The 14,060-nt window shown below is 39.9% G+C and overlaps 1 protein-coding gene across 1 annotated transcript; it reads right to left on the reverse strand.

Annotated features, from left to right (window-relative positions):
- Positions 1-8,514: 8,514 nt before the first annotated feature.
- LOC128709033 (irregular chiasm C-roughest protein-like) lies at positions 8,515-13,348 on the reverse strand. The gene is made up of 3 exons (XM_053804017.1): positions 13,297-13,348; positions 9,066-9,407; positions 8,515-8,555 (listed from the first exon to the last, which is right to left on the reverse strand). Exons 1-3 carry the CDS (start codon positions 13,346-13,348, stop codon positions 8,515-8,517), a joined length of 435 nt encoding a protein of 144 aa, XP_053659992.1.
- Positions 13,349-14,060: the final 712 nt, after the last annotated feature.

Genomic DNA, 14,060 nt, shown 5'->3' on the forward strand with positions numbered 1-14,060 from the left:
GCCGGGCGTGTAGACCACACATACCGGGAGGGCGAGGAAAGTGCGTTTAAACTTTCGAATTTAAGCGAGTAGTTTCGTAGGAAGGATTGTTATTTATTTATACACTGAACGCTAGGCATTCTTCACCCAACCATCAACTATTACTGCTACTACTACTACTGCTAATCATTCCTGTGGTTTGTTGTTAACTCATTTCGGAAGCTCTAAAGGTAAAGTAAGGCATTTTTGGAACCGTTTTTTTTATAATAAAAACAATTTATTTCAAACAAGGAAATTTCCCTTCACCGGAATCATGTCTATATGCCCGCGATCTATATTCAGCTTTTACACAGAAGCATAAATATTGATTAGATGTTGGCTTTTACGAGCTGAAGCATCGAATAACGCTTGACTGACTGACGTTATGCGTTACGTTTTTCGTACAATGTCTTGCACGCCGAATTGGGCAAAACGTGCCGTTAAGAAAACAAATCAATACGCTACGTTTCTTCGACGAACAACAGCGGTCGATGAAAGGCCCCGAAAGAGTACTAGGCAAAAAAAAGTCCTCACTTTCACATATTTGGTCAGAAAAGATAATTTGGAGAAGAAAAAAAAAGACGGAGTGATCTGTCTTGTCATCATCATGCGCAATTTTTCAATGTGTTTTTGGGGTTGCACATAATACGAACATTCGAACCGCATAACCCCGTGACGAACGGAGAGATGCGATTCGGGGGAAAGGTTTTTTTTTTCGTGTGTGCAGCAACTGGGAGGCTTTCTTTCACGTACCGAGACCTTTCATTCGGTTCCAAATGTACCGGCAGGACAAAAGGGCGTTGTGATAAATGGAAATGAACCCGGTCAGGGCATAGAATTATTGATGTTGGGCAATATTTCGTTTATGGTTCCCGCCGAGACGGTGGAAAATTACTGCACCGAGAACCGCACGAGCCACTGGACGGGATGACCTTCGGGGAATGACAAAAAATGACGAAAAAAACAGCCTCGAATCATTCAATAGACCATTAAACATTCGACGCGTCGCACAGACGAATAGTACAGTGCGTCGCAAAACTATACGTTCCGTTTTTTTTTTTCGTTTTGTTAAGTTAAGTTATTTTTTTTTAAAGGAGATGCATAAAAAAGGTTTTAATATGTTATGTGGAATACAATACACACGTCAAGATTTGTTTTGAAATATTTATAATTCATTTTTAATCACCTTGAAATTTTTTTATCAACTTATTATTTTTATCACCATTGATTAACGTTTGTATTTGTTTTGAATATTGCTTAAATAACAGCCTTTTCATTCCTAACGAATAAAAAAAGTTATTCATCTAATAACAATGAATGGAAGAAAATAGCTACTTAAACTATATTCGAATTTTACGAAGAATATTTGTTATGTTTGATTGTCAGTAATCGTCAGTCATTCTAAAATATTCGTCAATTTAAAAAATATATACAAATTCACTGAAATTAAAGTACTTTAGAAGCGTTAACAATTTTGAACGAATTGTTGCTGCTTGCTTGAAGGACCCATTTTTTGTTTAAAATGTTATGTTACAAACAGCGATATTTGAAGGTTGAATTTTCATTAAACCTGTGAAAAATATCTAATATTTTGGCAGATCTTACCATTAGCTAGAAAGCTGAAGCTTTCAGCCTGTATCTGTCAAATAACACAGGTTTGACATAAGGGATCGATTGATTTGAAACAATATATACATTTGATTCTTATTTTCTATTCTTTATTTTTTAATTTGTGTTCATTTTAAGCACACGGAAAACATGGCCCAATCTTCAGACCATATCCGCGGTTCAGACCAGCTAGCAACATTTTTTGTTTTGACATTTATCGAGCAGCTTACCGAAGCTTTCATTAAAAAAAAAACAATCGAATCCTTTTTTGCGAGGCTTAACTTGGCTTGCCATTTGTATGGAGAGCTGTAAGCGGATAAGCCTGAAAGCCTGGCTTAGAGTATGATCCCTTACATTCAAAAATATTAAAAGAGCCCCATAGTTATGTTACGCACCGTACCATCTCACACGTCACACATTTTGTTTGCCTGAAACGCTGAGATTTGTGATGATTAATTTAATTTTTATTCCTTTATAAGCAATCTACTGTTCGGTTACTATTCGGTTGGTCAATTATAGTGCAATTTAGACGAGCAATCAATCATGCAGCGAAATGATAAGCTTTAGAAATGCAGTACGTACGGCAGACGAATATCTTGTTAGTTTTTCAGCGATAGTAAAAACGGTTAGAGCGAAGCGTTTCTTTTCTTCTTAACATTTAATATTTGCACTGTAAGATACAAGAAAGCATTTTGCGGGTTTATGGTTTCCAATATCGAAGAAGATATTTTTTTGTACGTTAAGCTTTTCAGCAACCTAACAGCGAGTGACGCTGAAGCGACGTCTTCGGGCACCGCCACGATGGTCACGAACACAAACGAGCAACGGTCTCATTATGCAGGACGGTTAGCTAAAGTGACTTACGGGACGAAAATGGAAAATAATTGACAGCAAACGAAGAATGATGTGACGAAAGCAGAGAAGACGGGGCAAAAAAAAAAAAAACGGAACGGTTGCGAACGAACGCACGCGGGTCTGTTCGTCCAGCCCGGGCCGGTTGTGGGGGGCAATACATTTTGGATTGGTGGAATTCGTTGACCGAAGCAAATTAGCGAAGCTTTTCTCGTTCGGCTTCTCGGGAACCGGTTCCTTTACAACCGTCCATTGTCCACTGTTTCCGACGAACCGAAAAAAAAAAAAACGGAAGAGTGATACGGCAAATGTATACGGCGTTTAGCATTGTTCCCTGCTTTTCTGACAAGTTGACTGCGGTGGCGAATCGTTTTCCACGAAAAAGGGATCCCTTTTTCTCTTTCCTTCTTCCTATGCTTCATGTCCTCGGACCCCCTCCCCCGCCCCTGTCCCCCATATCACACCAGGAAACTCATCAATGATTAATGGTGCGCGAACGTCGTGCGAATGGGAACGATCTTTGCAAAAGGGAAAGGAATTAAATTTATTAATGATGCGACGCGTCTTGCCGCATCGGCCGGGCGGGGGAAAAATGCATTGCGCTACCATCGTGCCGGGTGGTGATGTGTTTTTCGGCATTTCCATTCCGTTTTCGTCAGCACCGCGAGTGACCGGTCAGCCGGAAAGGTATCCCAGGCGCATTATCGCGACCGTATCGGTGTCATTTGTTTTCCACTCGTTTCTTAATTAGATAATAAATGACTGCGAAGATGCGGGCCCCCGGTGCGATGGCGAAGAAGCAATGGCGGGCGTACCGATGAAATTAAATGTCATGGTAAGATAATCGGAGTAGCAAATTGGAGCTCACCGTACACATTAAACATGGATGCGTGGATGCGGAAGCTGTTTCTATGCCGCGCGGAACGGTTGACGGTTGATCTGGGAAATGGAGACGCCTGGTGGGTTTTGTGGTTTTGCCAAGGGTACGGAGCAGCGTTAGCGGAGATTGATCTTGCCGAATGAACCGTTGGTGGGGCAATGGTACTTTTAATAAATCATAGTTGCGTTTTGTTTTTTCTCGCATGGTGGAATTGTGAATTAAAAGTAACATTATCTTTTAAAATAAAGATTTTTTTAACGCTTTTTTATTCGCAAAGCACTCCAGGCTCATGATTTTACGCTATAATCAAAGCTTTTTGTTTCAAATTATTTAAAAAAGTTTCAGAAGTTTGTAATAATACAAAACTAAATGCAGTTAGATATGTTGTACATTAAAAATAAACGAAGTACCCTTGCATCGTATGTTTAGAGATCTCGTTTACGGAACGCACCCCGCGAGCAACTTAATTTCGGTAATTCACCACGCTCCATTTCTGTAGACCGCCCCCGGTGGTGAGATATCTCAGTTATTAACAATTATTAACAGAGATGTATACAATCATTTACAAACAGATATCGATTCTGAGAATACAAATTTTCTTATCGATGCAAATAACTGAACCGCTCCAGAGGAACTTGAGGGGGTTGAGAGTAGAACCAGCCACAATGTCGCAAGTATTTACAACCTACTACGAAAAACTTTAAGAATACAGTACTACATAAGTCTATCGATATATCTCCTGACTACAATTAGAACGTACACCCACTGTATAGCACCGGAGCCTTGAAGTAACTAGCTGTAGATGGAACTGGTAGTTCATAAAAAGGAGTTACGTGCGTAATATAGAAAGCAGCAGCTCATACGATATTTAATGCAGCTGTCATGATTTCTACAATTTGCTTGGATCAAACCTGGAATAAAATGTGTTATCAAAAATATGAGATTTATGTCATTAAAATTCAAATTTTCGCATATTGTTATTTCACCGGCTCAAAACACCTGTCTTGACGGTTGTATTTGGGACTAGAACAATAGAATTCATATAGTTCCAATACTCACATAGGCCTCTGCGACATGGACTTTGTCCAAAACTGACGAAAAACTGTTAGACGCGATCGAGAGGAAGATGCTCAGAAGGATGGTTGGTCTGGTATGTGAGAAAGGGCAATTGAGGAGCCGTTCTTTTTCTTCTTAGCGAAACGACCTACTAGATCAAATCTGCCTTTTCTGATTTATTTTACCACGTACCGGGATAGTCAGTTCTTGTCACGGGGGAATGGTTCGGGTTGGGATTTTGGACCGTGTGAGCTGTTATAATGACGAATTCTACGAGCACGAGGAACTCACTGCCCTTCCACGAATTAGACCAGCTAAGCTCTGGTGGGCAGGTCATGTAATGATAATGACACCGAACAACCCAGCCCGTAAAGACCTTTTAGGCCGTCCACATGGACAGAGGAGGTGTGGTAGGTATAGGTATAGATGGAGTGATGCGTCCGCCAGAAAGGCCGAGATGAGGGATTGGTAGACGACGGTTTGGAGGACTCCTACAGCAGGCCAAAACAGACGTTAGAGTTTTTTTTAGAGTTGACAGAAGTTGAAATTAGAAAGCCACCGGACAACCCAGTATGTAATCTCCTTGTAGACCTGGTGGTCATATTGGCAGAGGAGAGGTTAAAATCAGAAAAGTTTGAAAAACTCAAGTGATCTTAACTCCGCCTTCTTGAAGGTTAGCAGTAGAAAAAAAAAGATCGTTAATATCTTGAAAACAAGGAAAGTTTAGCTTCAGTTTCACAACGCATTAACGTAAGCAATAATAACTTAAGTATAGTAATAAAACAAATATTTTAAATTTGAAGCATCACATGGTTTCATAATTAATTTATGACTCTATAAATGAAGATGAGCACAAATCCACATGGAAAGATTGCCAAAATTTCGAAAACCAACTGCCGCCTTCTTGTCAATGGATTAATTTCAAATATTTGTCTAATAAGCAACAGCTTTATCGATTACTTTATTGATTGATGTTTCCTTTTATATCATGTCAAATCCTTTAAAAAAATAAATTTAAATTAAGATCAATCAATCACAAGATTATATTTTGTTATGAACAATTCTCATTTTATCAACTGGCTTTTATTATATTAATGCGCAAAAAAAAAAAACAGGAAGCAAACTTGTACAAGAAATTAATAAACGCACCTCACGCAGCGAATATCATGCGGACACAATAGGGAACGATATTTTCGCCATCCCAAAACGCGCAAATCCTTCGCGTTCGCCGCCTAGCGAGGTACCTGTTTGCGGCTTGTGCGAGACAAGCGGAATGATCGGGCCCGACTGGCGGATTTTTAATTACTATGGAAATATTAAGCCCATATTAATAAATTTGCACCGACGGCACCGCGAACCTGCCGGCGCTGCCGTGAAACCGTGACCGTGGGAGAATATTGCCGTTAAATTCTACAATTATTTGAATCGCAGGTCGCCTGGCCACATCGAAACCCAGGGCAGTTCGGTTGCACGTGTGTTTTCGATTGCATACTGACAGGGGCCGGTGTCTGATCGAGTCGGCGTTGTCGGCGTGTGTTTCGGTCGCGGCAAGTTTGTTATTTAATGTGCATCAAATAGAGCGAAATGAGCGGATCTGAAGCATAAGTAGAAGAAGGAAAAAAAAGGCCCACACACAACATTTCACAAATGCAGCAGAAGAAAACATAACATCCGATTAATGGATGAGTTCGTTATCCCGTGAAAAAGCTGCAAGCTTACCCGGCCATTTGTTGCCACTATTTTCCCGTGCCTCCCCTGATCATGTTGCAATGGGCCTGCTTTGTTTTATCGGCCGATGTGTGCGAAAGCACGAAACAAATGAGATGAAAAATTAAGCAAAAAACAAAACCATCTCACAAAGGGATGATCCAATGCGGTATAAATGGTCGGAAGAGAAAGAAAGCGAACAAATTGGGGGGAAAAAAATTTTTTTGGTCGAATTCGAACAAACTTCCGCAGAGCCGGCTCGAAAAAGCGAAAGCAATGAAAATTAACGTACGCTCGAAATTCAAATAACTGGCATGCCGGTAATTATTTTCCTCTTCGTTTAATTGGTACTGGTGGTGCTTTTTTTTGCGTGTGTGTGCGTGTGCGCATTGTTTTGCGCCACGTTTCGTGCCAATGTTTCGGATCCTTTTCGGTGGAAATCGACTTTACGCGGACTATCGCTGTTTGATCAGTTATGGCGGGTGTGTGTGTGTGTGTGTGTGTGTGTGTGTGTGTATGTCGATGAAGAAGCCACCACACTTCCAAAGCAGGGAAAGATACGATACGGCATCGGAGCAGTGTTTTATCCCCTTCGAAAGTGGGGCGTATTTTTTATTGCTTCTATTGATAACCTACATTAATAATGGTGATATGTGCGATTTCGTGCTGTCCGTTCGTGGAGCTCATTGGGCGTTGTAAACAAAAAAAAAAAAAAACACGGGACAGGGTTCCCGCTTTGCAGGTGTTCGCTTGCCGCAGTGTTACATTTTAATCATGATCATTTGCCATTAATCAACCACCGCGCCTCGTACCGGTTCGTTACGGTTTGTACTGTACACCGTCTCATTATCGGGTCTGCCCGCAGCGACATTATCGATACGCGATTATCCGCTCAGCTGTTTCCGCTGTAATGTTCACCGAATTGAAATTAAAAGGAACGCGCCTCGGTAGTTATTCGCAGAAAACAACTAGGTTTTTAAGTAAGCCTGCCTTTGCTGTACTATGCCGTTTTTTTTGTTTTATGGTCATTAAGTTATGTCATTAAGCGGAATAAAACAATGATACAAGACCCAATTATCACATACAAATGCGGAAAGTCTCAAGACTAGCCCGTCAAAACAAACGGAAAAATATATTGTATTGTAAATCCGTTCGTGAGAGGGATGCGTATCGCTGATTTTCAAATGCAAATAAAGCCAAAAGAAATATAAACAATAGTCACTGTCAAAGAATACTTTTTTTCTTGTGGTTGATTTATGAATTATCGCAATAATTTTCGCATTCTATACGAGTCTTTAGAGTGAAGGAGTGAAGTCAGGAATCGGCTCTTGAAAGATTAGTGGATGTTAAGAACATTATAAATCTTCATTCAAGAGGAATCATTGCTCTATTCATTGGCTGTTATTCTCAAAATATTAACTCTCTTTAAATTATTTTATGTCAGAAATCTAAATTAAACAGAAAAGAAATAAAAAAAAACTCTAAAATAAAGTATACGGTGAAAAGATTAGAGGATTCATGAGGATTATTTGGGAAAAATAAGTATTTTAGAGGATTCCTCAAATGTTGATTAAAAAAATGTGAACCTCTGAGGATTTATAAATCTCTCGCATACCGATTTTGATTCATTCATTCAGTTCAATGAAACAGAATCGCCCAACTACTTTTGATAATGCAATAACTAGCCGCACATCGCCGACTGTTTGCGTAGTGTGCACTTAAGTTCGCTTTCGAATTTACTAGCCAAATGTTAGCAAGGCCTGCGAAAAACAAACCTCAAACAACCTTCCTTGTTCAAAACCTCTATAAAATACTACAATTCTGTTACATTTAGGAAACAATTTCGTTGTGCAGAAGTGAATTTTCATACTCATACTTGAGACATACTCAAGGAGATTGAGCCAAAGTGGATTGTATTCCACTGATGTTGGTTGTTGAAGAAGCTACTGACGACGTTCAGTTTTTTTTTCTGACGTAAAGTTCTTACAGTTTAGTTGTAACCAGTTCTTTGAAAACAGTTTGACAAATGCGGGTTTCCGTTTGTGTTACAAAATACACCTTCTTATCAATGAGTTTGAAAGCTGACCTTTCGTTAAATTTTATTCCTCCAACAACCCAAAAGGACAGCCGAAACGACTGTCATAATAAGAATCTTTCCTTTTTAAAGAAATTTGTCTTGACAATTTGTATGTGATAATCGGGTCGTCGAAGGATATTCCTCGTGCTATGGCATGTGTCCTTTGCTTTGAATTAGTAGGAATTAATTTTGATATTATTGGCAAGTCTCCATCAATCATTGTCATCTGTAATTGATACTGTTTACTGAGCGACCATTTCTAGTTTGCAATATTGCTAATTGAACGCAGTATTCCATAGGTTCCATAGGACCCTCCCTAAGTTCGGCCGTATTTTCCGTGAAAGTCTTTGGGTGTGGCTGAAACGTATAACGGATGTAAAAAAAAAAACAACATTACTGGTCTCGCAAACAGGTCTAAATTTAATTGATGAATTAGGTAAGTAATGACACCTTCAATCTATAACACTGCTGTCTGGCGTGTAAAATTAATATAAAATAATGAATCGGAATTAATCAACTGTCAAAAAGTGGGCCACACTGTCAGTGGTTTCCTATCCTGGCGCTATTTCACCTTCAAGAGAGCTACACTAATTATCTTTTAATTCTATCCGGACATTCGCTAACGTGTGTCCCACCTGATTCCCGAAACCCCAATATCCCCCGGTAAGGGTTTTTTGTGGTTTAATTTGCTTTCCAGCTGCTGGCAATATTCCCGTATGCGATGAAATTTATTCTTGCCCATCAAACTGTCACTTTAATTCCTGCCAAACAGCAACGCTCACACTCTCCGGTTCCGTCAACCACCCGAACACGGCTAATCCTGCATGCCCTTGCCGAACAAAATCAAAGGAATGTCTCCGTACTTACCGACGACGGTCAGTTTGGCCTGCGCCCTAATTGGATGGTTGTGTTTCGCCGGCCCAACCTGACACTGGTACAGGGCCGCATCGTCGTAGGAAGTGTTGGTGATCCGCAGATTGTAGACACCGTCGCTGTGGTTCTGGTTCAGGGAAAACCTCGGATATCCGACGATTTCATTACCGAAGCCGAGCGCAAACCCGTCCTTGGTCCACTGGACCCGCCCGGCAAGGTGTTCTATCTCGCAGCGCAACACCACCTCGTCGCCTTGTGCCGCCTCGATGTCGTTCGGCGTGATGCGGAAGGTTTGCTGCGGTTCGGCATCGGTCGACGTCGCATATCGACCGCACACTAGCGCACCGCCACCGAACGAAGGATAATCCGGTCGGTGATAGACATGTGGACATGTAGTCATCCCCCATCGTTCGGAACATCGCCAACCATCGGAAACCCATCGGTGTGCGTTTTGTGAGGGTGGTTTTAGTGCAAGGAACAAGTTAATGAAGATGAAGAAAATCAAGAAAGAGAAAGAAAGAGAGGGTAGAAGAAGAGACACGTTAAGTAGTTAAGATACTCTGGCCATCGGGTAACAGTGATCTATAATGTTACAAGGTAATTTCTTGTGGTAGTTGAGGCGGGTCCGATACCTTACACCGGATGTCGCCAGTGAGCAGAAATAAATCTTTGGTACAATTAATTTAAAATCAATTTACTTCAATAATGGGAGCATTATAGTATAAGCGAGCGTGAAGGACACAGAAGAAGGTGGACAGGTGTAGGGATAACAGATGGCATAGTAATCCCTTGTCTTCTTGGAGAATTATTACGAAGATTTATGGTGGATTTTAGTATTTTTGTTAAATTTGCTAAAACTTCGTTATAGTGCTGTGGTTATACAACTTTATCAATAGTTAGTGACGTGTTCATCAAACTTTTTTTTCTTACTTGATTGATTTATATTTCATTGCTGTTGCTCACAGATTTCATGGGTTGCTTTACCATGTAGTGATTTTAATGGCGTAAGTAACATAAGTGGTAGTATTAGATCTTCTGATGTCGAAATGCCAATAAAGAAGAAGAAGACCAGAGTAATTTATTATAATTGAGCTAATTAATTGAACTTAAACTGAATTAAAGCTAAGAGACATAGTATCAACTAATGTCTATATTGCAATCGTGAATGAATAGTAATTCCATAGTTCGAGACCATTATAGGGTAGTTGGTGGGATCAACTTGGCGTAGTCTATTATGAGTTCCTGACAGAAATTTTATATAAAAGCGACATTAAAATCAATCATTGGGACAAAAACAAATTTTACAAGCCGCTGACACTTTCTAGGATCGGCATAATGTTTCTCGGGTCACCAAAATTATCTAAATACACAGAACTAAGGTTGTTATTCCTGATCTGATGCATCCGCTGGGCTGCACTCACTCCGAATACTATTTCTTCAGGTTCATGACTCGTTTCCTAGCCTAGGAAGACTTCTAGTTCAAGAATAAGATCTAGTTCGAAAACAGCTATTCCAAAATTCATGTTCCAACTTATTGTCCAGGTCTTCGAAATAAGCTAAAATTCTTTAATAATTTCGAATATTTCTTGGGTTTTTTTTGTTAAACTTTCGTATGTTCTGTGTACAAAGTATTTGGTTTACATAAAATCAAGTTAATTTCCAACGAGAAAGCTGTTGAATGATTTTAGACGAACATTTTAACACATGATTAGAGAGATAATTTGTTGGTTTTTTCCATCCACGATCCCATTAACGATCCCATTAGAAGCTAGATCATTGCACAGTTGAAGTGGTACACAGAGAAGTAGTTTTATGGAGAAAAAGGTAGACGATACCATACTCTATTTCCGTCAGCATTTAATAGCATTGTCACGATGGAAAGCTACGTTTTTTAAACCATTCTCCACGTTGAAAGACTTGTTCGTAATGATACAGATGAGAAAATCCAAGAATAAAAAAAGGAGCTTCCACACACATATCCGTTGAAGTACGTGAGAAAACAGAGTAATGCCTTTGCCACTGCAATAGTGGAGGGCGATAGTGCTAATGCGAGCAAATTGTAATTTATGGCTCAATCAGGGTGTGGCTTCGCGTGTGTTGCTGTTGTTGCCACTGTACCACATGCACCAAACGGCGATTGACTGATTTTCACTGTTTGCATTCCATTGTGGCAGATTCACGATCGTGAAAAATCGTTCCCATCTGCTAGTGCACGGTAATAAAATCGCATTACGTCTGGGTGAGCGATCGTTTTATTTGACAGTAATTAAACTAGAAACGCACGGATTTTGCGAGCAAAAAACGACATCTCTGTACGAAATTGTACCAAACGTTGAAAATTAAAAGCGAACAATATCACAAATCAATGCCACGAAACGGTACGGAGATGAATGTTGCTAATGTTTGGAGGGGATGGAGGGGTTTGTTTGGCTGTGTGTTGTGTAAACATTCAGGACATTGCATTTCCCGCTTGACCTTGCAATAGATGTTGGGTGTTGATTTCCAATTAACAAAATGTGTTAAATTATTCTGTGGTGCTGGCCAGCAGCAAAGAACAACGAAAACTCCCGACGCGTCAACGAGAGCAATAAATCTCGTTTCCTTCCGTCCGGCACATTGGGAAGAATGGCAAATGCTGTTGGCAGTCTCTTTTTTTGTGGATGTTGTCTTCGTCCATCAACAGTACAGCTAATAATTCACTACGAACTGCGGTTGAGTGCTGGTCTGTGGCGATGGTATCTTCAATCCGCACGATATTTGAATCCTGTGCGAGCTGTTGAGAGTCGTGCTGTACGTGGTGCCAATTAGTACGGTGTGTTTGATTCGATAGCAATGCTAATCAACGCCATCAATCGTGGAATGCAGTGTTGGGGGTATTTTTTTGTTGGTGCCGTTGGAAGATATATTTCACCGAACTAGTCAGTCAAGTGTTTGGTTTTGGTGGTAGCTTTGAAGGATAAATATGGAGCCAATTTATGAAACGAGCCGATCGGCATCGCTCGTAATCAAATTTACCAGGGGTTACCAGTTTGTCCGAACGCACTGAACTGCATTTGTCTGGCAGAAAGTGTTAAGTATTGATTGATTGGAATCTAGCATACCAAACAAAGTTAGGTTTTATGTTGATTTATTTAAAAATATGATTATATAATCGTGATGCTTTAAATTTAAATTTAAAATTTAATTAATTTAATATAATTTAAAATTAAAAAAAAATTAATTTAATTTAAGTAATTTAAAAAACAGTCACATTTAAATAACAGCTAATAAATAAAAAAATTAAAGGAAATATTTTTGGTTGAAAAAATCACAAACTTAGCTATAATTATGTTTACTTATTAGTTATTGTATAATGACAACTTATCGCCGTATTATTGGCCATATATGAATTAAAGTTAAGGGATTGAATCCAGCGGCGGTAGATTAGTTTTACGCTAGATGGCGCTCTCCGGTAACACTGGATCATGCGCGACGATCGACTTAATCGAGAACGATCCGCCAAGAAACGACTAAAGACGAATGTCAGAAAAAAAGGTAGGTTTTGTTGCAACTAAAACTTCAGCAACGAATTAGAGGTATTAAAAGAGGCTTGGAGGAGTTCTTGGTCTCATTTTTAACAGGGAAAATTTGCCTACTGGAAGCAACTTTTGTTGCAGAACACATCAGAATTATTGCAAGTTGTACTAATTTGGAGTTGTTAATTGTTGTGCTCCTCAGTATAAAGACTTGCTTAAACAAATTGTCCATTGGACAAGACAAATAAATCATAATACATTCACGACCTTAATGTTCTTCTTTACCGGCACAACAACCTTAAGAGATTGATTGAATAGAATTTTTCACATTTAATCCAAAAATACTACGCTGGAATGTAAAGAGTGTGCAATGTGAGACATCTCTCTCTGTGCCATTTGTATAGCAGTTGCTTTTTTATTTTTAATTCTTCAACCAGTTCTAATTCAATGAGCTAACGTTTGAGTGAATAAAGAACAGAGGCATTTACATGCAGTTAAGGTCGACAAAATGCCGATTCAATGAAAGATATGAACATAACAATAAAAAAAAAAAAATTCTTAAAGAGAAATAAAGCAAAGGTCTTTATTTACAATATATTTTGATTGTGAAAGGGACTTTAATGCGTTTGAAAGCGTGTTAAACAAAACAATCTTATGCTCAAACTTAGAAACTGCTACATGAATGAAGCTTATATGTTTTCAACACTTACCAACATTTAAGACGATGGAAAAGCAAAACAACTTCACCGCCAGATACATCATCGCCACTCCGCGTCGAAGCTTTCGTACCATCCGGCCAGAGTCATCGGTCAGGCCACACCATGTCCCGATGCCGGAAAGATTGCGATCGGGGCGGAAAGAAAAACGGAACGACACAAAACAAAGCGAACGTTGAAAATTGCGACAGATTATTTTTCCAGTTGATTGGCAGCAAAGAAGATCCCAATTTTGAGGAGATAACGGACAGATATGGTATCGGATCGGCTTATGCGCGGCAGGAGAGAACCCCATTTTTCGCCAAGACGACGACGTACGCCCTGACCTCTCGGGTGGGGGAGATCAGACGATCAGTGCCGGAGTACGTGTGTCGGACCGTAGAACGATGATTGGGTGTTTATCGTCGCTCGGTAATCGGATTATATTCGAATCCCGGCCGGGAGTGTTTTCCTCCTACGTCTATTTTTTTTCTTTCTTTTACGAATAAAAGGGTTGACAAATTTTACAATCCAGTTCATTGCGATGGTATTATGAAAAGAATGCAAGTCGTGCCGGGGCTCTGGGGGCACGCCCGTCCGGTACGGGGTTTTTGGTCAGATTTCATAAGCTATCGCTATCGTTTTCGGTGTATAAATAGGTCCACCACACTATTATATGCGAGAAGCCACATGCATCAAACCGACCGTATCACTGTGGTACTGCCGATGTGTTCGCTCTGCGGCATTGTACATGTGGTACGGAACCGGCAAACACATAC

Source organism: Anopheles marshallii, chromosome 2, assembly GCF_943734725.1.
Source record: "Anopheles marshallii chromosome 2, idAnoMarsDA_429_01, whole genome shotgun sequence".
NCBI classification, from domain to species: domain Eukaryota; kingdom Metazoa; phylum Arthropoda; class Insecta; order Diptera; family Culicidae; genus Anopheles; species Anopheles marshallii.

Excerpts from the sequence above, each read along its gene's own strand:
- LOC128709033 (XM_053804017.1), bottom strand. The coding sequence starts at position 13,348 with ATGATGTATCTGGCGGTGAAGTTGTTTTGCTTTTCCATCGTCTTAAAT. Across the intron at positions 9,408-13,296 it reads TTCCATCGTCTTAAATGTTG|TGTGCGGTCGATATGCGACG; the intron begins GTAAGTGTTGAA and ends GCGGTGCGCTAG. Across the intron at positions 8,556-9,065 it reads GGCCAAACTGACCGTCGTCG|CCACACCCAAAGACTTTCAC; the intron begins GTAAGTACGGAG and ends TATACGTTTCAG.